This window comes from Bombina bombina, chromosome 5 (assembly GCF_027579735.1).
Source record: "Bombina bombina isolate aBomBom1 chromosome 5, aBomBom1.pri, whole genome shotgun sequence".
NCBI lineage: Eukaryota > Metazoa > Chordata > Amphibia > Anura > Bombinatoridae > Bombina > Bombina bombina.
This window is the reverse complement of record NC_069503.1, coordinates 551,597,624-551,624,508: the sequence shown is the minus strand read 5'-3', so window position 1 is coordinate 551,624,508 and position 26,885 is coordinate 551,597,624. Positions and strand designations below refer to the sequence as shown.

Here is a 26,885-nt window from a genome sequence, read left to right as displayed (position 1 = left end):
AAGTCCATTTAATGGCGAGAAAAACGGTATATAATATGTGCGGGTACAGTACATGAGTAAGAGGAAAATTACAGCTAAACACAAACACAGCGGAAATGTAAAAATAGCCCTGGTTCTTAAGGGTAAGACAATTTAAAATGGCCTTGTCCTTAAGGAGTTAATAACATTTGCGATGAAACAAAGTATTGAAGTATGCACTGATAATGCTAGTCCAATAAAAGTGTACCATTACATACGTCAATACTCTGTATATGTTCCTGAGAGAGCTTTAGACTATGAGACAGGGACTATGAGACAGACTCCTCAGTTTGGAGCTGAAAGCATTAGCAAGTGAGAGAGACAGGGATACAGACTATAATAGGGATACTGAATCTGTTGAAACGCGCTTAGTAGGAATACTGGGTGGGCGGTTCTGTAAGGAGAGATGGGCAGTGCTGCTAGGAGGGAATAAGATCGATGCGGCTACGAAAATAACCGAACGGCAGGGGAGACAGATCTCCACGGGGAGACTGATTTTAGTTACAACCCTTTCAATGTTTTTACTTCAAACGTCTACCTCCCAATCTGCTGATAGCGGTTTATTCAGCTTTACATGTTAAATCATTAAATTACGTATGTAGGTTAATATAGATAAAAAAAAACATTAGTGACACGTTTTTGTGCGATAATATACTAAACTATGTTATCATACTTTAATGTTTAAAATAATTATCAATCTGTTTTGCATGCTGAAAAATGTGTATGTGTAGGTACGATGTATTCATCTTGTTAGTATACAACATGAGACTTGAGAGACAGCGAAATGCTGAACCAAAAAGGGGAAGGGTTATGAGAACGGTGCACGCGCAATGTGAGTGATTAGTAAATCTGCTTCCTGCTTTTTGAGAAGTTTATTTGTGGAGGATAATTCTTATTAGTATGTTGCTTCTCGCGTGTGTTTTTATACTTTTAAACGTTCTACGCGTTGGGGTATGCACAGTAAGTTATACTTTGGACTTCCTACACGTCACTATTAATAAGTCGCTGTGTATGGACAAAGAACATATGTTTTAGTAGCGCAATGCTGTGTTTTATACTTAATCCAATTTGCCACTGAATGTAATCTTAAACTTGTAGCTGCTTATATGTTAAAAATGTTTAGCGTCTTATCGTTTCAATCAAGCATTTTCACAGATTTTGTTTTTAGGATACCTGTATTTTATTTACTAATTGACGGTAATATGTAATTGGTCTTGGCTATACCATTGGGAATACGAAGCTTTAATTTTGGTTCGGATAAAATCCTGGCACGAGGGGGCTGAGGGAGAACTAAGAAAGAAGTAAAACACGTAAATAGGTTAAAGAACAGGAAGAGAAACTCTGAAAGGGAGCGGTAGAAACAGTGAAATAACGTTATAAGACTGCAATGGGAAGAGGGGAAATTTAGAGAAAGGGAGATGAAGTGGAGGAAGAGACTAAATCAAAGATAGAGGGGATGAAAGAATGGAGATCATATGGGAGAAATGTCAATCACCAAATCATTAGAACTTTTAACTTCAAACAATCCAACTCTTGATAATAACACGTCCAGATTGTCTTCCCCAAATAAGGCAAGTGGTGAGGGTTGGTTAATCTTTAGTTCAGGTCATTAAGTAACGCTATGGAGCTGCAGGTGCAACTGCTGATTCCGAGATGAAGCACTATTTACATAGTTCTGCAGTTTCCCCTTGGGACCAGCAGTGGTCTGCAGTACTGTAACTTGACATAGCACACATAGCTTTGGAGCATCAACATTGTAGATATTTAATGAATAAGAATATGCATTTTTTGCACTAGAATTTTACTTTAAAGGGATATTAAACACTTTGAGATGGTAATATAAAATAATGTATGTAAAAAAAAAAACTTTGCAATATATTTATTTTGTCCCCTATTACTGTAATTTTATTCTGAAATTGTGAGCTTTTCCCCCATTCCTGTTAGAAATGGAAGTGCAGAACACTGTTATATTCCATACAGCCATTGGCTGCACACTCTAGTGACCTATTTATAACTGTCCATAATTGGCCACAACATATAAGGTAACCTAAATTAGCTCCCATTGTTTTATAGGCACTAAAACTTTACACTTATTTTGTCAATATTTAAATTAATTAATGAGAATTTAAAAAAATACGTCTACATGTTACTCTCTGACTAATCTTTTCATTGAATATATTATTCTATCTAGCATTTAGTGTTTAATGTCCCTTTAATTATGTATGCATACATACACATACAAAAATAGAACATAATTATACAGAAACTTTTTTTGGGGTTGGTTCACATGTTGTTTTTCTCAGAATTGGCCTTTGTTTTCATTCTGGTCTCACTTTTTCATGGTCACTTCCACGTTTTTCCATGTAGTCAAGCTCAATAGTATCTTTCAGTTTAGCGTTCTAATTCATTTTCTCAGCCATACAACAAAATTTTACTTATTTGTTTTACATTTTCAAATGAAGGGTACAAAAAATATTGCAATATTTGTGTCTCCAGGAGGCAGTCATAGGAGGCAGACGAGGCACTGCCGCAGAAGAAAAAGCGCACTGCAAAGGTCTTAATATAACTTCCACTTTAATTTGTTAACGTTTTCCAGCCTTAGCAGCTCGTCCTCAGACAGACAGAAATTGAACTGTTACACTTACCGACACCATAACTTTATACACAGCACACCTGAGCGTGACACTCTACACAGTAGACCCTCCCAGAAGTGGGAGTAGTCAGCCGTGTCAACGTAACTCTACATAACAAAAACACCTAAAACAGTCCCCGTCCCTGTTAGTTGCAGATAAAACAGGTGTTCAAACCTGAAATAGTTGGTAGTCCGGCAAACCCTGAGTAGATGGAGTAGAATTTCAGGCGGTGGACCTATATAGGGGAACCTGGATAGATGAAACTCGATTGCTCTTAATCCCTCAGCATGGGGATCACAGTGTATAAGCTTGTTACATCTAAGGTCACAATCAGAACATTCTCATCCAATGGCCCCATCTCTCCCAGTAGAGTCAATAGTGTTGCAGAATCTTTTAGATAAGATGTCATATGTTGGACCAGTGGTTGTAGGAAGGCATCGACAAAGATCGCTAGAGGCTGTTGCAGGGAGCCTATAGCCGAAACTATAGGTCTACCCGGTGGATTATTTAATCGTTTGTGTATTTTTGGTAACGTATAGAACACCGGCGTTCGGGGACAACTAGTTTTCATAAAAGCACGTGCATCCTTATGAATAAAGCCTTCCTCATATATCAATGTGATATATTGGTCAATTTGTTGTTTGTACACTGAGGTCGGATCATGTTGCAATGTTCTATATGTCCTGTTGTCTGATAACTGGGACAGTTTCTCGTCCCTATAGTCACAGTAATTTAAAAGGACGATTGCTCTTCCCTTATCTGCTTTGCGGATAATAATGGTTTTATTGTCTGCAAGCGTTTTCATGGTCTTCCATTCCATCCTAGAGAAATTATTATAGGTGTCAAATTGATGATGTTGTTCATTCAGATCATCAAGCATGAGTCTGGAGAAGGTGTTGATGCTGGTATTAGTAAATTGAGGAGTGTAGGTTGACCTTTTATGACATTGTTTTTGTATGGAATCAATACCTGCAAATTTCTCTTTCAATGTAAGTTGTCGCTTTTAACTTCTTTACATCAATCAATAGATCAAAGGGATCAGTTCTGCATGTCGGTATAAAAGTCAAGCCCTTATTCAAAATCTTGGTTTCAAGCTCAGTGAGGGCATAGTCACTCAGGTTAACCACAATATTTTTTGGAATCATTTCGGGGGCATGGGTGGCGGTTTTGCTTTTGTACCCGCCTCTACTTGTCATCTTTTTCTACCCAGTTTTTTGACCGTGTGGTCACACCAGTACTCTGTTGTATAGTAGGTACTGAATGTCCTGGGGTATCCCCATCGGACCCTGAACCTGAGGCAGAACTCTCTACTGTCGTCAGATCTTTAGGCTTTTGATAACGTGTCCGTCACTTTAACCGCCAGACGGACATGTTGTCAAAAGCCTAAAGATCTGACGACAGTAGAGAGTTCTGCCTCAGGTTCAGGGTAAAAAATTTGCAGGTATTGACTCCATACAAAAACAATTTCATAAAAAGTCAACCTACACCTCTGTCTCTCTTGGGTTGAGAGTTGCCATAAATATACACAATATTTAATCCATTGGGTTAGAAATACACATCCGTCACCACTCCATCTCCATCTGATTGTTCTGTCTTAACTTGTTCGTTGCTATACTTCTGTGTTTACTCCGTTCTGTCTGTGGGCTCTATCTTTAGGTTATAACATGATTTATAGCCCGGATGTCATCTACATGTATCTGACACACATTATCCGGAACACATATGGCAGAAGCTCACTTTTTCGGCTCCACAATTTTTCTGACAGCGGTTTTGTTGACAGTTTTTATGGTTACTGTGTAGCGTACGGACTGGCAACAATTTATCATAAGTATTGTGAATGCCCTACATATTTGTCTCTGCTGGTGTTTGTTTACTGTACTGTTGTACTATCTGCATTTTAGTTGCTAAAAAATTTATATATCACTGTTTTAGGTGTTTTTGTTATGTAGAGTTACGTTGACACGGCTAACTACTCCCACTTCTGGGAGGGTCTACCATGTAGATCGTGACGCTCAGGTGTGCTGTGTATAAAGTTATGGTGGCGGTAAGTGTAACTGTTCAATTTCTGTCTGTCTGAGGACCTTTGGAGTGCACTTTTTCTTCAGGATTGTGCATTTTGTTTGCTCCCCCCCCCCCCCGCCGACCCGCGTCCCCGCCGCGCTCTCTCCCTTCTCCCCCTCCCCGGGGGGGGAGGGGCGGGGGTTCGGCGGCGCGGGGAGGAGGGGGACCCGGGGGGCGCGGCGGAGGTCGGGCGGCGGCGGCGACTCTGGACGCGCCTTCCCGTGGATCGCCCCGGCTGCGGCGCGCGCCTCTCCCCCGGCCGCCCGTCCCCCGCGGGCGGGGGAGAGGCGCGCGCCGCAGCAGTGAAGTTCCTTTTGTGTGTGTGTGTGTGTGTATATATATATATATATTACACACACACACATACACACATATATATATATATATATATATATATGTGTGTGTACAGGTGGCCCTCGTTTTACCACGGTTCAATTTACACCGTTTCAGAATAACAACCTTTTTTTCCAGTCATGTGACTGCTATTAAAAAGCATTGAGAAGCAGTGCATTTATTAAAATAGCCAGTAGGTGGAGCTGTCTGCTTGTGTTGCAGCAAAGCCAAGCAAGCTGAAATTAATCAGTTTTACTAGACCTGAGCTATTGAGCAGATTTCAAAGGAACAAGATCTTCCTGTCTATAACTAAGCCCAGATTGGAATGCATGGAAAGAACTGTTTGCAGAAAAATGTAAGTGAAGTCTGTGTTATGTGATTATTTTATTAGGTTTATAATGCTGTATAGCATTTTTTTTGTTCATTTAACTTAAAATAATCACACAACACAGAATATGTAATTAAACTAAGTTAAATGAACAAAAAAAATGCTATACAGCATTATAAACCTAATAAAATAATCACACAACACAGAATATGTAATTAAACTATTAGGTTTATAATGCTGTCTAGCATTTAAACTCTTCATTTCAAAGCTTTAAAAATAATGTATTATTTGTTACTTATGACAATTTTGAGAGGGGCCTGGAACCTATCTCCCTCACTTCCCATTGACTTACATTATAAACTGGGTTTCAATTTACAACAGTTTCGATTTACAACCATTCCTTCTGGAACCTAACCCCGGCGTAAACTGAGGGCTACCTGTATATATGTATGTGTGTATGTATATATGTGTGTATGTATATATGTGTGTATGTATATATGTGTGTGTGTATATATATATATATATATATATATATATATAACAAAAATAAATCCTCTTCTGACTGCACAGTTTAATTGGTACAGCAATTGTAAATTAGAATGCCAATTTTTAACCTTTTCTCCACCTCTTAGGTGGAGAATTTTATTCTCCCCGGGCTTGTCCGACCGTGGAGATTGACATTTTCTGCCCGCGCGTGATGTGCAATGCTAATTTCTGAGCTAGGGTGAATATGTACACCTCTGTCCGCCCTAGCTTGATAAAGCGAGCCCATACTGTCATTTTTCACAGAGCAGTGTTTGAGGAGTTTAATTTTTTTTTTCATTGAGAGTTAAGAAATTACAAAAAAGAAAATTCAGTTTGCTTATGCATAAAATATATGCCAGAACTTAAACATCACACATTATAACAAACATAATCTTTTGTTAAGCTAAGATGGATCCAGCAGAAAGTGTTTGGAGAGCAAACCTGCAAGCTTCCCTCTTTTTTACCCCTCTGAAGCAGCAGAGGCCCAATTAACTTGACTGCCTAAGCAAAGGGTTTTTAAGTGCAATAGGCCACTTTCGGACCTATCCTGCTCAGGCGCATCTCCCATGACTACTAGAACCTCCAGAAGGTTCAGAAAGCTAGTTATTCTACCAAATAACTAGTTTGGTAGAAGGTAGACTATAAAAAAATAAATAAAAATATATATATAATTTATTGGCTGCTTTTGGACCCCTAAAACCAAAAACCAGCAAATATTAGGAAACTATTATTTATACTACTTAAGCATATGTTCAGTAGGGGAAAAATAGGGACACTCGTACCTCAGTAAGCTCTATAAAAATATTTCTGGGCTGGGACTATAAAATCAAATTAATTAGTTAGAAACTACTGCAGTGCTTTGCATGAATATCACAATTTAACATGTACAATTTCTCCTAGATAAAATAGTAGGAATATACTTACACTATGGTAGCAAAACTAGTAATAATACCCATGCAGACCCCAAAGTTCTTCCTCAAATTACTTATAGTAACCCAGTGTTGGCGCTCTAATGAGAGTATAATAAACAAGCATACAAGACATGGGTAACACCAGAAAAGCTATTTTGCAGAACTGCGTTGCACAACAGTTATATAGTGAGTAATTATCAGCGTTAGGGAATTGAGTGGTAGGGCCACTGTGCATATATAATCCTGCTTAAAAAAGAGCGCGACCTATCTTATTGAGAAGAAATAAAAAGAGAGAAGCGCTCAACCTGGGAACGAACAATAGCATAATAGCTTGTTCTATGGCTAGTTACCACCCTAGAAGCAGCCTCTTTTTGCTCAATATGTGCCTTTCACATAGAAGAACTTTCCTGTAGCATATCAGTCTGATCCTGACTTAACAGTGCAGTCCAGCCCCGAAATACCAGGCAATCCCTCTCTGAACGAGAGAAACAGCAAAACCCCAGACGTACGTTTCGGCCTATTGTGGGCCTCGTCAGTGAGGTGCAGCCATATCCCTCTAGGCACACTGAGCAACGGGTCCACGTCTGGATTCCCGCATCACACTTAGGGAGACTTCCCTAAGTGTCATAATTTGCATAAATAAAAAGAGAGAAGCGCTCAACCTGGGAACGAACAATAGCATAATAGCTTGTTCTATGGCTAGTTACCACCCTAGAAGCAGCCTCTTTTTGCTCAATATGTGCCTTTCACAGAGAAGAACTTTCCTGTAGCATATCAGTCTGATCCTGACTTAACAGTGCAGTCCAGCCCCGAAATACCAGGCAATCCCTCTCTGAACGAGAGAAACAGCAAAACCCCAGACGTATGTTTCGGCCTATTGTGGGCCTCGTCAGTGAGGTGCAGCCATATCCCTCTAGGCACACTGAGCAACGGGTCCACGTCTGGATTCCCGCATCACACTTAGGGAGACTTCCCTAAGTGTCATAATTTGCATAAATAAAAAGAGAGAAGCGCTCAACCTGGGAACGAACAATAGCATAATAGCTTGTTCTATGGCTAGTTACCACCCTAGAAGCAGCCTCTTTTTGCTCAATATGTGCCTTTCACAGAGAAGAACTTTCCTGTAGCATATCAGTCTGATCCTGACTTAACAGTGCAGTCCAGCCCCGAAATACCAGGCAATCCCTCTCTGAACGAGAGAAACAGCAAAACCCCAGACGTACGTTTCGGCCTATTGTGGGCCTCGTCAGTGAGGTGCAGCCATATCCCTCTAGGCACACTGAGCAACGGGTCCACGTCTGGATTCCCGCATCACACTTAGGGAGACTTCCCTAAGTGTCATAATTTGCATAAATAAAAAGAGAGAAGCGCTCAACCTGGGAACGAACAATAGCATAATAGCTTGTTCTATGGCTAGTTACCACCCTAGAAGCAGCCTCTTTTTGCTCAATATGTGCCTTTCACAGAGAAGAACTTTCCTGTAGCATATCAGTCTGATCCTGACTTAACAGTGCAGTCCAGCCCCGAAATACCAGGCAATCCCTCTCTGAACGAGAGAAACAGCAAAACCCCAGACGTACGTTTCGGCCTATTGTGGGCCTCGTCAGTGAGGTGCAGCCATATCCCTCTAGGCACACTGAGCAACGGGTCCACGTCTGGATTCCCGCATCACACTTAGGGAGACTTCCCTAAGTGTCATAATTTGCATAAATAAAAAGAGAGAAGCGCTCAACCTGGGAACGAACAATAGCATAATAGCTTGTTCTATGGCTAGTTACCACCCTAGAAGCAGCCTCTTTTTGCTCAATATGTGCCTTTCACAGAGAAGAACTTTCCTGTAGCATATCAGTCTGATCCTGACTTAACAGTGCAGTCCAGCCCCGAAATACCAGGCAATCCCTCTCTGAACGAGAGAAACAGCAAAACCCCAGACGTACGTTTCGGCCTATTGTGGGCCTCGTCAGTGAGGTGCAGTCATATGGTTGAGCGCTTCTCTCTTTTAATGTATGCAAATTATGACACTTAGGGAAGTCTCCCTAAGTGTGATGCGGGAATCCAGACGTGGACCCGTTGCTCAGTGTGCCTAGAGGGATATGGCTGCACCTCACTGACGAGGCCCAAAATAGGCCGAAACGTACGTCTGGGGTTTTGCTGTTTCTCTTGTTCAGAAAGGGATTGCCTGGTATTTCGGGGCTGGACTGTACTGTGAAGTCAGGATCAGACTGATATGCTACAGGAAAGTTCTTTTCTGTGAAAGGCACACATTGAGCAAAAAGATGCTGCTTCTAGGGTGGTAACTAGCCATAGAACAAGCTATTATGCTATTGTTCGTTCCCAGGTTGAGCGCTTCTCTCTTTTAATGTATGCAAATTATGACACTTAGGGAAGTCTCCCTAAGTGTGATGCGGGAATCCAGACGTGGACCCGTTGCTCAGTGTGCCTAGAGGGATATGGCTGCACCTCACTGACGAGGCCCACAATAGGCCGAAACGTACGTCTGGGGTTTTGCTGTTTCTCTTGTTCAGAAAGGGATTGCCTGGTATTTCGGGGCTGGACTGTACTGTGAAGTCAGGATCAGACTGATATGCTACAGGAAAGTTCTTTTCTGTGAAAGGCACACATTGAGCAAAAAGATGCTGCTTCTAGGGTGGTAACTAGCCATAGAACAAGCTATTATGCTATTGTTCGTTCCCAGGTTGAGCGCTTCTCTCTTTTAATGTATGCAAATTATGACACTTAGGGAAGTCTCCCTAAGTGTGATGCGGGAATCCAGACGTGGACCCGTTGCTCAGTGTGCCTAGAGGGATATGGCTGCACCTCACTGACGAGGCCCACAATAGGCCGAAACGTACGTCTGGGGTTTTGCTGTTTCTCTTGTTCAGAAAGGGATTGCCTGGTATTTCGGGGCTGGACTGTACTGTGAAGTCAGGATCAGACTGATATGCTACAGGAAAGTTATTTTCTGTGAAAGGCACACATTGAGCAAAAAGATGCTGCTTCTAGGGTGGTAACTAGCCATAGAACAAGCTATTATGCTATTGTTCGTTCCCAGGTTGAGCGCTTCTCTCTTTTAATGTATGCAAATTATGACACTTAGGGAAGTCTCCCTAAGTGTGATGCGGGAATCCAGACGTGGACCCGTTGCTCAGTGTGCCTAGAGGGATATGGCTGCACCTCACTGACGAGGCCCACAATAGGCCGAAACGTACGTCTGGGGTTTTGCTGTTTCTCTTGTTCAGAAAGGGATTGCCTGGTATTTCGGGGCTGGACTGTACTGTGAAGTCAGGATCAGACTGATATGCTACAGGAAAGTTCTTTTCTGTGAAAGGCACACATTGAGCAAAAAGATGCTGCTTCTAGGGTGGTAACTAGCTTTAGAACAAGCTATTATGCTATTGTTCGTTCCCAGGTTGAGCGCTTCTCTCTTTTAATGTATGCAAATTATGACACTTAGGGAAGTCTCCCTAAGTGTGATGCGGGAATCCAGACGTGGACCCGTTGCTCAGTGTGCCTAGAGGGATATGGCTGCACCTCACTGACGAGGCCCACAATAGGCCGAAACGTACGTCTGGGGTTTTGCTGTTTCTCTTGTTCAGAAAGGGATTGCCTGGTATTTCGGGGCTGGACTGTACTGTGAAGTCAGGATCAGACTGATATGCTACAGGAAAGTTCTTTTCTGTGAAAGGCACACATTGAGCAAAAAGATGCTGCTTCTAGGGTGGTAACTAGCTTTAGAACAAGCTATTATGCTATTGTTCGTTCCCAGGTTGAGCGCTTCTCTCTTTTAATGTATGCAAATTATGACACTTAGGGAAGTCTCCCTAAGTGTGATGCGGGAATCCAGACGTGGACCCGTTGCTCAGTGTGCCTAGAGGGATATGGCTGCACCTCACTGACGAGGCCCACAATAGGCCGAAACGTACGTCTGGGGTTTTGCTGTTTCTCTTGTTCAGAAAGGGATTGCCTGGTATTTCGGGGCTGGACTGTACTGTGAAGTCAGGATCAGACTGATATGCTACAGGAAAGTTCTTTTCTGTGAAAGGCACACATTGAGCAAAAAGATGCTGCTTCTAGGGTGGTAACTAGCCATAGAACAAGCTATTATGCTATTGTTCGTTCCCAGGTTGAGCGCTTCTCTCTTTTAATGTATGCAAATTATGACACTTAGGGAAGTCTCCCTAAGTGTGATGCGGGAATCCAGACGTGGACCCGTTGCTCAGTGTGCCTAGAGGGATATGGCTGCACCTCACTGACGAGGCCCACAATAGGCCGAAACGTACGTCTGGGGTTTTGCTGTTTCTCTTGTTCAGAAAGGGATTGCCTGGTATTTCGGGGCTGGACTGTACTGTGAAGTCAGGATCAGACTGATATGCTACAGGAAAGTTCTTTTCTGTGAAAGGCACACATTGAGCAAAAAGATGCTGCTTCTAGGGTGGTAACTAGCCATAGAACAAGCTATTATGCTATTGTTCGTTCCCAGGTTGAGCGCTTCTCTCTTTTAATGTATGCAAATTATGACACTTAGGGAAGTCTCCCTAAGTGTGATTCGGGAATCCAGACGTGGACCCGTTGCTCAGTGTGCCTAGAGGGATATGGCTGCACCTCACTGACGAGGCCCACAATAGGCCGAAACGTACGTCTGGGGTTTTGCTGTTTCTCTTGTTCAGAAAGGGATTGCCTGGTATTTCGGGGCTGGACTGTACTGTGAAGTCAGGATCAGACTGATATGCTACCGGAAAGTTCTTTTCTGTGAAAGGCACACATTGAGCAAAAAGATGCTGCTTCTAGGGTGGTAACTAGCCATAGAACAAGCTATTATGCTATTGTTCGTTCCCAGGTTGAGCGCTTCTCTCTTTTAATGTATGCAAATTATGACACTTAGGGAAGTCTCCCTAAGTGTGATGCGGGAATCCAGACGTGGACCCGTTGCTCAGTGTGCCTAGAGGGATATGGCTGCACCTCACTGACGAGGCCCACAATAGGCCGAAACGTACGTCTGGGGTTTTGCTGTTTCTCTTGTTCAGAAAGGGATTGCCTGGTATTTCGGGGCTGGACTGTACTGTGAAGTCAGGATCAGACTGATATGCTACAGGAAAGTTATTTTCTGTGAAAGGCACACATTGAGCAAAAAGATGCTGCTTCTAGGGTGGTAGCTAGCCATAGAACAAGCTATTATGCTATTGTTCGTTCCCAGGTTGAGCGCTTCTCTCTTTTAATGTATATCTTATTGAGAAGGGTTGCTCTAAACTTTATTTTAAACTATGTGCTGAAAGTTACGTAGGGTAACGTAAGACTAAAGAAGGGTGTATACAGATTTAAGAAAGCCTAGACAAGGCCTTCTGTCTTCTCCAATTTGGTATTATTTATGGGGCAGCTAAATGAACCTAATAGTAGGTAGGGTCAAGGCAAGTTGCCATTTACATTATGCAGTCAGCTCAGAACCGATGATTCAGATATATTACTAAATGTACTCGTGGTTTTGGTATGCACCTTAGGCAACCAGCAATATGTAACAGACAAGCAGTTTATGGGTTGAAGCATGGCTGAGTACAGAACGTGCCAATGTTAACAGCGTTACTTCAGTCATATAAAGATTATAAATATATAGGTCTCCCAAGTTCCAACTATAATAGAAAGTTATGCAAAGTTAAGATGAAAGGCTATTGGGAAGAAGAATATCAATCCTATATTGAGAGAGTGGGTCTGATATAATTTCTAAAATTGGAAACCGTAAGAGAATATCCCTTTCCAGATGCTTAAATATTAATAAGTAAAGTACATAAGGATAATAAAAGATGTAAGAGAGCAACCAACTAAAGCAACTTATTTTGCTAAACGGTCTGTCATACCCTATAATTATAAAAATCCTGTAGCTTCATATTAGGCTGAGATTCGTGACTCATAAACAACCCCCCCCAAAAAAAACATAGTTTAGAGAGGAACTGGATATTTTGACAAATATGTTCAATTACAATAAAGGACACTTAGCTAGGGTACAAAGAGATAGCTAGATACCAGGAAAATTGTCCAGTATACCCCTCACACAGAATACAACAGGATGATAAATAGTCATATAATTGCAATGAACACATTATAGCTATGGTCGTATACAGTTCTATACTCAGCCCAGTATGTCAGACTGGAAGGTCCTCATGGATGGCCAAGTCTCTATGGTGGGAAAAATGATGTTAAGTACTCTTGCTGCCAGAACAGAACAGTTATCTAATGGTTCTGTGTAGGTCAACCCACTCCCCGTTTCCATTACATTAGGGGTTCCGAATGAGTGTCCAGCCATAGTTCCAAAGACTTAAGAGCAGATAGGTAATGCAGAGTTTCATTTCCCCCATCTATGAGCTGGTGATCAAAAGCAAGGCACAGCTATACCGGGGTTGCAGCAATCCGACGGATATCAGGCCCCGATAATTGCGGAATAGTTAAGTGTCTATCTATTGCCTTGGCCTGCTGCAGACAGTTCTCTGATACACTGTTAAGGGCTGTAAAGCTCCTGCCACCACTCGGAGGGTCGGCCTTACTCCTCCCGGTAGCAGCTAAGGGAGATATCTGCCTCTGGTTCACCATTGCAATCGACATGGGCCAACAGCCTCTCGGAGCTGCCTCGTGTTTCTGACTTCTGCCTACTTCTTCTCGGTCTCCGTTTAGTGACCCCATTGGCATTAACACTTCGTTCTGAGGAGTCAGGAAGATAGTTATCTCAGCCGGCTTGCTTAGAGTGTTAGCAGGAGATGGGTCTCCACATTTAGTAATTGAGGTGCAGAGCATAATAAGCTCATCAAATTTGCTGTGCATTTTACGCTCAAAATCGTTTAGTAAGGATCTTAGTGTATTGTGAGGCTTCTCCATATCTAAGATAATTGCTGATTAGGATATCAATGTTAATTTGAGCAGTTCCGAAGCAACTGCACTACCCAGATTACTGGGGGGGGGAGGGTTATCAGAATCTCGAGGTAAGGCCGCCACCTAACGATCCGGATCAGTGCTCTGAAGTAATTTACACAACCATCTTGACATCATTAGATTCACTGCAATGTAGGGAGTTTAAATCTCTTATTCTCTGATGTGGATGTAGCTGTTTATAAGAGATATACTGCAGATATCTTATTCCTCTTCCAGAGCTCCTGATATTGCGGCCATGTTAGGTCGCTGCCCAGACACGCCCCCAGGAGTTTAATTTTTAGCTCCTTTTGTCTGTAGAAATAAATGCCTTATGGTGCAGCCTTGAAGAGGAAGTACAAATAGCGCTACTGGGTCAGGAAGGCCAGCTGTTTGATTTTAGCCTTAGTTTATTTTTGTACCTCATCTCATAAAACTACGGCTTTAGCAGCTCTGCCCATTACCCTGAGCAGAGCCAGTGATGCTGTCTTCTAAATGACTGGCTGTTAGTATGCTAATTAGGGAGTGTGGGAGTGTTGTGACAGCTAGGTCTGAGTATTAGTCATATTCCACAGCAGGGAGAACGTACAGTTTCATTTTAGTAGGATCTTTGGCAAGAGTATATGATCTAGTGACGTATGGGATATACAATCCTACCAGGAGGGGCAGTTTCCCAAACCTCAAATGCCTATAAATACACCCCTCACCACACCCACAATTCAGTTTTTACAAACTTTGCCTCCCTATGGAGGTGGTGAAGTAAGTTTGTGCTTGATTTTTCTTCTATGATAAGCACTTCTCAGCATATTGAAGCCCAATCCCTCTCAGAGTACAGTGTTTGTCAGAGGGATGTGAAGGGAGTGTCGCCTATTGATTTTATGGTTTTCCTTGCGGGAAATCTTTTCAAGGGTTCTCTGTTATTGGGCTTAGAGATTCATCTCCTACCTCCCTTTTCAGATCATCGATATACTCCTATATACCATTACCTCTGCTGATACTTTTTTCAGTACTGGTTTGGCTATCTGCTATATGTGGATGGGGTGTCTTTCGGTAAGTACGTATTGTTATTTAAGACACTCTCAGCTATGGTTTGGCGCTTTATATATCAATATAAAGTTTTAAATATACGTATTTACTTATATTTGTCATGAGTCAGGTCTATGTATATTTCCCTTTTGCAGTCTAAACAGTTTCAGTATAGGAATCGTGTTTGGGAAGTTTAGTTAAACTTTTTTCTTACCTGGGGTTCAGTCTTTTTCAATTTGACTCTCATTTTTTCTCGGGCAAATCTAGGCTCGCGAGGGTGCAAAATGCTGTTTTTTATTGCGTAATTCTTGGCGCAAATTTTTTTTTTGTCGCGAAGTTGCGCCGTTGATGAGACAAGTTTCGTCATTTCCTGTGTCTTTGTTGACGCTAGTTGTTTTGGCATGAAATTACGTTTGTTGTGACGCGAATTGTGTCATTTCCTGGAGCATGATTGAGGGATAACCTCCCGAAATGTTGCAGCAACCTGTTTGTATCTCCATGGGAGAAGAAATTCAATAAATCTTGTTAAAAAAGAAGGTGCTGTGGAATTGTTTGTTTACTATATATACAGAGGTTGACAGTCCCTCTTACCACTTGCACCTATCTGATTTAACTGGGAGCTGTACACTGTCTTGTCTGTGTCATTTCCTGGTGATAGTTTTGCCCCCCAAAAATGTAATTCCTTTTTTGCATTATGCGTCATACTTGGCGCAAACAATTTAGTCATTTTACACCTCTCCCTCTATTGCTCGCTGTTTTCATCGTTTTTTTGAAAGCTATTATGCCTGCTTTTTTTTTTTCTTTACTGAAACTGTTACATTGTAGAAATTCAATATTTTGCCTAAATGTTATTTTTCTTTTTCTGTTACATTTTGCGAGATGTTTCATTCTGATCCTGACTCTGATGTTACTGTAGAAACTATAATGCCCTGGAACACAATTCTACAAAGCGAAGTGTGTTCTTTTCATTATTAAGCTGTTATTTCTTCAGTTCAATTATGTGGCATTTGTTTATTATGTTTCTACATGTATAATGACATTTACTGTTTTTTGCATATTCAGTTCTTGTACTTGATTTCATTTGCAAACATTACATGTTGTTGCTTATATCATAAAGGTTATGACTGCTATTATGCCTTTAAATAAACTTACGAGTTCTTTTTTCAAAATTGTTAAAATGTAATTAATTTAGTTCTGACCGACAGCGTACTTAAGTTTATTATACTCATGAAGGTTTCTTTGTTTTAAATATCCTGTATCAGACAGTTTTTGTTATAAATTCTCCTTATTTTTCATTTGAACATTTTTTATGTTCTTTGTTAAGGAAATATTTGTTATTTATAGCTTTTAGGAATCCTCCTATTAACTATCAGCTAGATTACGAGTTTTGCGGTATGAGTGAAAAAGCAGCGTTAAGGCTCTTTTTCACTACTGCTGGTATTACAAGTTTTGCAGGTTTAGGGGCACCGCACACTTTTTTGGCCGTAACGCAATGTAACTACCGCAGCTTTCAAAAAGTCCTTTTTCAATGGGACTTCCTTTGCGCCGGTATTACGAGTTTGCCTTTCCGGCCAAAAAGTGAGCGTTACAGCCTAAAACTTCAAGATCCATACCGTAAACTGAAAGTCAGTAGTTATGAGTTTTACGCTACAAAGCTGTAACATAAAACTCATAACTAAAGTGCTAAAAAGTACACTAACACCCCTAAACTGAGGCCCTCCCTCATCGCAAACACTAAAATAAAATGATTAACCCCTAATCTGCCGCTCCGGACATATAAACATATTAACCCCTAAACCGCCACACTCCGGCATCGCAAACACTTGTTAAATATTATTAACCCATAATCTGCTGTCCCTAACATCGCCGCAACCTACATTACTGTTATTAACCCCTAATCTGCTGCCCCCAAAATCGCCGCCACTATACTAAATTTATTAACCCCTAAACCTAACCCTAAGTCTAACCCTAACACCCACTAACTTTAATGTAATTAACATAAATCTAAATAAAACCTACTATTAATAACTATAATTAAAAACTAAATACTTACCTATAAAATAAACCCTAAGCTAGCTACAATATAACTAATAGTTACATTGTATCTAGCTTAGGTTTTATTTTTATTTCACAGGTTAGTTTGTATTTATTTTAACTAGGTAGAATAGTTAGTAAATAGTTATTAACTATTTACTAACTACCTAGTTAAAATAAATACAAATTTACCTGTAAAATAAAACCTAACCTGTCTTACACTAACACCTAACCTTACACTACAATTAAATAAATTACATAAATTAAATACGATTACCTAAGTTACAAAAAACAAACACTAAATTACACAAAATAAAAAAGTAATTATCAAATATTTAAACTAATTACACCTAATCTAATAGCCCTATCAAAATAAAAAAGCCCCCCCCAAAATAAAAAAAAACCCTAGCCTAAACTAAACTATCAGTAGCCCTTAAAAGGGCCTTTTGCTGGGCATTGCCCCAAATAAATCCGCTCTTTTACCTGTAAAAAAAAATACAAACAACCCCCCAACAGTAAAACCCACCCCCCAAATAAAATCTAACTAAAAAACCTAAGCTACCCATTGCCCTATAAAGGGCATTTGGATGGGCATTGCCCTTAAAAGGGCATTTAGCTCTTTTTCCGCCCAAAACCCTAATCTAAAAATAAAACCCACCCAATAAACCCTTAAAAAAAGCCTAACACTAACCCCCAAAGATCCACTTACAGTTTTTGAAGACCCGACATCCATCCTCAACGAAGCCGGCAGAAGTCTTCATCCAACCGGGCAGAAGTCTTCATCCAGACGGCATCTTCTTTTTTAATTTTTTTTATTTTATTTAACACACAGAGAAAGATACAATATTTTCCATGCGATTAACAATATTTAGTTTCCTTTGACAATTCCGTATTCACAATTATATACAAACAAGGTATGATCCACAGATCTCATATTAATTTCATATATCTATATTTTTCATCAAGCCTAATTCTGTCTCTCTGTGTTATTTTCCGTTTTCATAAGCTAAGCAATTGTTTGCTGTTTCTTATACTTAACATACCTCTGTTGATAATATTAGTGATGATGATAATAAGGAAAGGGGAAGAGAAAAACAAACAAACAAAAAAAAAAAAACGTCTCCTCCCCTCAGCCCTCCTCCCCCTCTCCATCTCAAAATACTCATATATTTTCATCCAGACATGGCCATTCCCCTCGAAGTCTATCCTCCATTTTTATTTCAGAATTGACAAAGGGTGTTAAAATTTGTTTCTGTTCCCTATGATCTAACGCCTTTATATAAATCTGCCATTTATTCAGGAATCCTTTTAACCTATTTGTTTGATCTAATTTAGTGTCCCATTGTTCAATCCACATTTGCCTCAGAATTTTATTTTTTAGTTGCGAGATAGTTGGGCCTTCTTATTTAGGGTTGCACCAATACCATTTTTTTATGACCGAGTACAAGTACCGATACTTGTTTTCAAATACTCGCCGATACCAATTACCGATACTTTTTTTTTTTAAATGTTATGTGACAGTTTACCAAGCACAATACAGACTAATTATTTAAGATTCCTTCTTTATTATTATAATAAAGGACTGTAATTCAAAAGACATTATGAAATAATAAAACAGTTTTATTTGTCACAAAGTTCACTGAACATGTTTATAAATAAAAAATATTACAATAAAATATTAAATTTTAAGGGGTGATACAATTGGCTTGTAGGGCTGTTATATATCGTCAATCTGACATTTGTATGGAGGTTCGATTCTAAGTTGAACAGCCTTTATCTTTCCACACTACTGCATGGGGCAGAAATATATATTTTTGGGTAATTTTAGCCAGAGATGGCAATCTGTTTATTAACTGCCCAGTACTTCAGGGGTTTGTCTGAATCAGGTACAGTGATCTCTCCTACAATAATTACAAATAACAGCAATGTGTATTGGCAGAACAGTAGTAAACAATTTTTAGTTTAGTCTCCACTCCAGTTTAAAATGAAATGGGAACATGCAGTTTGAAAAAACGCCACAAGATAGGATATGGGTAGGAAGTGGAGGTATCGGTTTAAGTATCGGTGCATTTGCACGAGTACAAGTACTCATGCAAATACTTGGTATCGGTACCGATACTAGTATCGGTATCGGTGCAACCCTATTCTTATTAATCCATTGTTCTAATATACATTTCCTCGCTAGAAGAATAACTACTATTAGTCTTTGTCCTCTGAAATGACCCCTATCCCATTTTAACAGACAAATTTGAGCTATCCCCAAGTGGGTTTCTATCTTAAGCTTCTGCTTGATCCAATACTGTATTCTACACCAAAAATATTTAATCTTTGAGCAAGTGTAGAAATAATGGATAAACTCTGCGTTTTCCTCTTGACATTTATTGCACCTATTAATAAATTCTGAATTGCATTTTATCATTCTACGTGGTGTTATATAATCTCGGTGTAATAGTTTCAACTGTAATTCCCTGAGGGGCATTGCAAGGGTTGCCTTTTTAACTAATTTTAAACTGTCGCTTATTTGTGTCGGTGTTAGACTCTCCGCAGCATCCACGCTCCATTTATCTACCAGTGCCTCCAGTCCTTCCCTAGTATTTCTATAATTCAAATTTCTGTAAAAGCCTGATATCGAAAAGGACCCTCTTTCAAATTCCATTTGCGATAAATTAAAAATCGAGATATCCCAAAAAGCGATGTCCCTTTTTATTAGATTCCTAATATAATGCTGTACTTGCAAGTAGGCATAGAAATGCGTTCTAGGCAACTCATATTTAATTTGTGAGTCCTGGAAAGTCAGGACTGTTTTATTTAAAGGGTCCAAACTATCTCCAACCATTTGAAATCCCTTCGCTTTCCATATTTGAAAAGGGCCTAAATCGAGACCGGGTGGGAATTCACTGTTCCCCACCAGTGGAATATATTTAGGAAAAGGGAATGTTTGTTTCAAATATTTATGCGCTAATCTCCAAGCTATTAAAGCATCCTTATATAAAAAATGGGTTTGAATATTTATTGGCAAATCTCTACGCTGGCCATATGGTAAAAAGGATATGCCAATTTCTCCTAGTATTGCTTGTTCTAGTATCTCCTCATAAAAGTGTTGGGAGTTCAACTGCCAGTCCAATACAATTCGTAATAAAGCAGACCAATTATAAAGCCTAAAATCCGGTAAACCCAGACCCCCGCTCAGAAATGGCGCGTGTAACTTTTTAAGAGCAATTCTTGCTTATTTCCCTTTCCATAAAATTTTTTGAAAGGCACTGTTTAAATTTTGCAGGTCTCTTTTGGTTAAAAGAACTGGAAGCATCATAAGCGGATATAATATTTTGGGTGAAATTACCATCTTAATAAGATCAACTTTCCCGGTTAGTGATAAGGGGAGATGGTGCCAGCTCTCTAGTAAGGCTGCTATTTCTGCACTTTGCTTAGAGATATTTAATTTATAGATCGCATAAGGATCATTAGATAGGTGAATACCCAAATATGTTAAGGTTTGTTCTACTTCTTTAAATGGAAGATTATACTTATCCCTACTGATTTTATTCAACCATAGAATTTCAGACTTGGCCATGTTCACCTTATATCCTGCTATTTTTCCAAAAGTCTCTAGTACTTGTAGAATTATTGGTATATATCTCACTGGGTCTTCTACAAACAATAACATATCGTCTGCGTAAAGAGACAATTGTAGTCTTGCTCCCCTTATTCCTATTCCCGGGAACGACAACCTTAATTTTATCGCTAAGGGTTCTAAACTTAAGTTAAAGAGGAGTGGTGACAAGGGGCACCCTTGTCTGGTTCCTCTTTGCAACTTGACCCCTGTTGAAAAAACTCCATTTATCAAGATATAAGCGATTGGGGTCGAGTATATACTCCGTATTAAAGATATAAATGGACCCTTGAAGCCAAATCGTTCCAAGGTCATAAACAAGTGATCCCATTCTATCCTATCGAAGGCCTTCTCTGCGTCCAGGCACAGCAGGAAGGCCTCCGGCAGGTCTCTTGTATCCTCCATAGAGGGTTCCACCCAAAAATATGAAATTGCGTGCAAAACTCTTCTTAAATTTTTCACTGACGTTCTTCCATGCATAAATCCTGTCTGCTCTGGATTAATAAGATCTGGTAAAATAATTTTTAATCTTTCTGCCATTAATTTCATTAATATCTTATAATCAGCGTTATGCAACGAGATTGGTCTATACGACTCTGGTTGCTCTTCCTGTTTTTTGGGCTTTAGTATTAAAGAAATATACGCACTTGAGAAAAACTGCGAAGGTGTTTTTTTTTCTTGAAAATATTCGTTAAAAAGTCTACATAATAGTGGAGTTATCTGTACCCTCAATATTTTATATGCTTCTATAGGTAGTCCATCCGGACCTGGTGCTTTCCCATTTGCTAATGAGGAGATTATCTTGTCAATTTCTTGCTCTGAAATAGGGGCATTTAAATGTTCTAACTGCTCCTCTGAGATCTTAGGTAAGTCAATGTTTTCCCAGAGCTTTTTCCTCCAGTAGGTTGTGCTTAGTATATAATTCAGTGAAATACTGACAAAAGGCCTTCACGATATCTTCCGGAGTTTTATGTATAATTCCTTTATGTTTAATAGCAGCTATATGTTTACGAGCTAATCTCGCCTTAGTTATAGAAGCCAGCAGCTTACCCAATCTATTTCCCCATCTGTAATATCTACTATTGCTTTTTAATTGTGTCTGAGCTGATTGCTCTGCTAAATAGGCGTCTAATTCTTCTTTACATCTCCAATATATCTCTTGTGTCATTACCGACGGGTTATCACAATATTAATGATAAACTCTAGCTAAATTCTCCTGTAGATTTTGCAATTGCAGTTGAGCATTCCTACGCAAGTTTGAATCGAAAGAGATTATATTCCCTGCTATCACTACCTTAGCAGTTTCCCAAAATAACTCTGATTTATTGACATGCTCTATATTATCTGTTGCTTAATCATTCCATTCCTGGGTTACATAATCTTGAAATTTTTTAGAAGGCTATAAATAAGGGAATCTAAATGTATTTCTATTTTTACATGGTTCTTTATCTTGGATATTTAATTCTACCGGTGCATGGTCTGAGACTATTATTTTGTGTATCTTAGTTCCGGAGATCCTAGGAATAAATATATTTGAGATATGAGAAATAAGTCTATTCTTGATAGGGAGGGGGCCGCTTTTGAGGCACACGTATAATCTCTACCATCTGGATTACGTAATCTCCAGATATCCCTTAATTGTAAAAATACTTTTAATTTTTTGAACATTTTCCTTTCAAATGTACCTATTGATCTATTTTTAGGGTGAGGTTTATTCTGATTTAATCTTAATCTATCACATATCAGATCTGGAGCTAGATTAAAATCGCCTCCCATAATTAATTCTTGTCTTGAAATGGAAGCAACACTTGTATCAATTTAGTCCAGAATCTATTAGATCTTTCATTTGGGGCATAAATGTTGCAGAGAGTCAGTATCCTACCTCCAATATTGACCTGTGCTATCACGTATCTTCCTTCTGGGTCTGTGATTGTGTTGATAATTTCAACTTCATGGCGTTTACCAAACAGAATTGCCACCCCCTTTTTGCCCTGGAGTAAGAGGCATAGATTTACTGTCCCTACCCAATCTCTACGTAATTTTATATGCTCCTGATCAGATAAGTGTGTTTCTTGTAAGAATGCTATGTCCGTTTTTAACCTTCTTAAATGTGTAATAATCGTATGTCTTTTAATAGGTGAATGAAAACCTCCTACATTCCATGATATAATTTTAATTACCATGATCTATCCAATTTGCAAAATTCCACTTTGCTTGAAATTAACATTAGTAGAGATAAAGGGAGAGGAAGAGGAAGACAAGAGGGAGAAGGGAGAAGAAGAAGAGAAAAAAAAACAAAAAACCTTAAAGGGACAGTCTACACCAGAATTTTTATTGTTTTAAAAGATAGATAATCCCTTTATTACCCATTTCCCAGTTTTGCATAACTAACACAGTTATAATAATATACTTTTAACTTCTGTGATTATCTTGTATCTAAGCCTCTGCAAACTGCCCCTTTTTTCAGTTCTTTTGACAGATTTGCAGTCTAGCCAATCAGTGCCTGCTCCCAGATTACTTCACGTGCACGAGCACAGTGTTATCTATATGAAATATGTGAACTAACACCTTCTAGTGGTGAAAAACTGTTAAAATGCAATATGAAAGAGGTGGGCTTCAAGGTCTAAGAAATTAGCATATGAACCTCCTAGGTTAAGCTTTCAACTAAGAATACCAAGAGAACAAAGCAAAATTGGTGATAAAAGTAAATTGGAAAATTGTTTAAAATTACATGCTCTATCTGAATCATGAAAGTTTATTTTGGCCTAGACTGTCCCTTTAACGTGCGGTGAAAACACAAACCTCTGCAATCAAAGTGTCTCCTTACACATGTTTTACATGTCAACATATTTTCCCAATTTTCTTCAATACACCAAAAACTCAACATACCAAAAATGTATTCATTATCCAAGTAACAAAAAAAAACACCCTTCATGTGCATACGAGCGCCTATATTTAGGGTGCTTTCTTAAATGCCTTCTGTGTATTAATATATTTTCTGTGTGCCCCATCCCAAGGGGACTCTTCAATAAAAAGTTATTTATTTTGATAGTGTGAGTGAAGAAAACAAAACAAAACAAAAAAAACCCTTCGTGTTCATACGAGCACCTATATTTAACCTTTTAACTCCGTTATGCCGTTCTATTCCGTCATATTTACACTGGGCTTTAAAGCCGTTATGACGGAATAGAACGTCATATCAAACGGCTGTCCTGAAGCCTTCTGCGCTTCAAGGACTTGATCGCGGTCTGGAGGGCGTTCCTAGGGTTGTAGGGACGCCCCCCAGATGCGATCCAATAATTGAAATCTCGCGATCGTATGCACGATCGCGTAGTTTCAATTTGTCTACATCGGAACAGGTGTTCCGATGTAGGCACTTTCACCCTGTCACTAAAGGGTTAAGGTGCTTTCCTAAGTGAGTAGTATATATTAATATATGTTGTGTATGCCCCATCCAAAGGGGTCTTTTCAAACAAAAATTATTTATTTCCATAGTGTGTGTGAGAAAAAAAAAAAAAAAAAGAGAACATCTTTCTCCTCTACCTAGCCTCAAGGCATTGGAAAAAACTTATAAATTTAAAATTAAAAAAAAACAAAAACAGCAACTGAAACCAAACAAGTAAAAACTCTCATAAATAACCAATGCATATTCGCTTATCCAGTATCCTTATTTGCACATTCCCCATATTCAGCTATATTTTTAAATCTAGAAATTTTTGTGCTTCTTGAGGGGAATCAAAAAATGTTGGTCCCCTATAAGTTTGAATTTTTAATTTTGCAGAATACATAAGAAAGGCTTTTGTGCCTTCTTTATTAAGACTTGTACATAGTGTAGAAAATTCCTTACGTTTCTTTGTCAAATCTATTGAATAGTCCTGGAAAAGGAGCAATTTTGAACCTTCAAACATTACTGAATCTAATTTTCTATATTATTTTCTATAATTTTCTATTGAAAGCCTGCATATAACCTGTCTTGGATATTTATTATTTTCCCCACTTTGATTCTCTGAGCCTATTCTATGTACCCTTTCCATACTATTCTTTAGCTTTTCCAATGGGAGATTTAACAGTTTAGGAAGAGTAGTTTCGCAGAAGTGTATTAACTCATGTGCCTTAATTGTTTCTGGTATCCCTAATATTCGGATATTATTAAGTCTCAACCTATTTACTAGGTCCTCGAGTCTCTGATATAGCATTTGGTTTTGTTTAAGAACATTCTCCAATTTATTGGAGTTTAATGCGGAAATTTCCTCTAAATCAGACACTCTCTCTTGCAACTCTGTAAATCTTGTAGTTATTTGCTTAATTTCTTCAGTAATATTGTCTAAACCTTTTTGCAAGTTATCAATTTTAGGAATAAAAATTGACATTTGTTGTACAATATAATGGGAATCTTTATCTACACTTATGCTTTCTGCTGAGTTACTTGAAGATTCATTTAGCCCTTCTGAGGGTCTCCTCTGCTTCTTTTCATTGTTCTTTAATTTGGGCGGCATTTTATTAGACCCTAAAAATGTATCCATAAGCAGATCTTTTTACCTTCAATACTTCAACACCAATATTACTAAGACCAGCTTCCAATTTTAGCCAGTCTAACTATTTATTGCCCATAGGTGCCTTAAACACAAAAGATTGCTTTCATATGGTACTTCACTTCTATTTCACACCTTTACCTTGCTTGGTGATAAAAAAGACTCAATATAGCAATCTAAACTCATACAGATTATATACAGGAAAACAGGCTCCAAAAAAGGGCTTTTTCTCTCCTTTCCTCTCTCTCCTCTCCCTTCTTCCCTCTCCCTCCCGGGGTCTTGCCAGCTCACACAATATAGAGAAAGCTTTACTATTTGAGCCTATACGAATGCATACTGTCATAGATTTTATCTATGTACTTTCTTCTCAGTCTTTTCCAATGCTATTTCCAACTCACAGATGCCATGCCCCTTTGCAATATAAGTACAGGTAATATTTATACAGACACCAATGCTATCCTCAAAAGATATAATTTCCTCAGTCTATTGCTAGGAAAACTCTCAGTGCAAATAAACTTTTTATGATATCTTGCAAATTTCACAATATAAAGAAGAACTTTGCTTTTTTTTTTCGTTTTTCCTTTCTTTCCTTCCCCTCAGACCAGTTTGCTAATGACACTCCCCTTGCTATATAAAGGTGGTTAATATTCATACAGGTGTCAATGTAGATAACAAGCAAAAGAAAAAGAAAGAAAGAAAAAAAATTGCTTTTTGTTTTATCCTGACTCCAATTTGTGTTTCACACAAAATTTTACAATAAGTGCCCTCAATGGAGAGACCGAAATGTCCCTAACATGAGGTTTTACATATTTTTACCGCCACAGCCTTTTATATAACAACTATAAATTTCACACAATTATTTCTCCCAATATGAAACAAAAAAAAAAACCCCAGCAAAGTAATACAAAGAAACCAGCTTTGACTCTTATTCTATACAGCAACACTGTAACTAAGCTCCAGCAGTTATCAGATGCCTTGTTTTTCCTCATAAAAGAGATACATGGAAATCATTTACATCAAGCTCCTGCTGTTTGTACCAAAATAGCAGCCTTAGTCACTTTGCAGAATATAATGTCAAATTTAACAAAGTACTTTTTTTTTTTTTTTTAAGAAGCCTCCTTCGTTCACAATTTGTTAGTCAGCTGAAACCCAATTTTATTGCAAAGATTTTCAGGATGGGTAATACAATTTTGAAACAGTACCTTTCGTGGATCAGTCACACTTTCCCAAAGTAGCTCACTTCTCTGACACCAATGGCGAACAGCAGAACTTCCCTTTGCAACGGCAATGAATCTCACTGACACTTACTCAGTACTCCGCTTGCAGTTTTTAATGTGCGGGGGGAGGGGCCGAATTGCCTTTCAGCTCAGTAACTCTGGTATGACCATGTAGCAGCCTTCCTCGACCATCCACCCGCCGCTGCAAGACTCACCAGCCTCCGTTCTCCCACAGCCAATCACCTCGCCTCTCCGCCGCAGCCGTCAATCCCCGCAGAGCCTGTAAGCCTGTAATGGTAACTCCGGACGGCCAATCCCATCAACCCTCGACCGGGGTCCGCGGCAGGGGGCTTCAGGTAGGATAAGATAAAACCCAGGAATTAATTGTAGTACCTCTGTCTCGAGTACCTCCGAATTAAAGTTAGTACCCGCCTGTAATTAAACTGAGCCTCCTTTTATGAGAGAAACCCCCTCTCACGCAACACCGGTGGGAGAGGGGGGAGTGTGGCAAAGAAAAAAAAATGTCTTGGAGTAGCCTCAGAGGATATGGGGACCCCACAGCAAGGCTTGTTGTCGGCCAAGCACGGTTCAGCGGCACAAACAGGTCTCACTAACACCCTTATGGACCTCCGCTCGCAGCACCGGTGGGCGGAGGATCCGTGATATGATCCCAGAGAGCAACCCTTTAGCACAGTTAAGCCCCGCAGTCCCTCAATCGGGGCCAGAGGCTGTGAATCTCAGGTAGGTTACCCGTTGCTCTAGGGTT

At 39.5% G+C, this 26,885-nt stretch overlaps 1 protein-coding gene across 1 annotated transcript in view; it reads left to right on the top strand.

Annotated features, from left to right (window-relative positions):
- Nucleotides 1–850: 850 nt before the first annotated feature.
- Nucleotides 851–26,885, top strand: part of GLB1 (galactosidase beta 1) — an 821,644-nt gene continuing 795,609 nt past the window's right edge. The window contains exon 1 of the mRNA XM_053714505.1: nt 851–978. Coding sequence (XP_053570480.1) covers nt 919–978 — 60 coding nt within the window. The 5' untranslated portion in view covers nt 851–918. The remainder of the gene's footprint in view (nt 979–26,885) is intronic.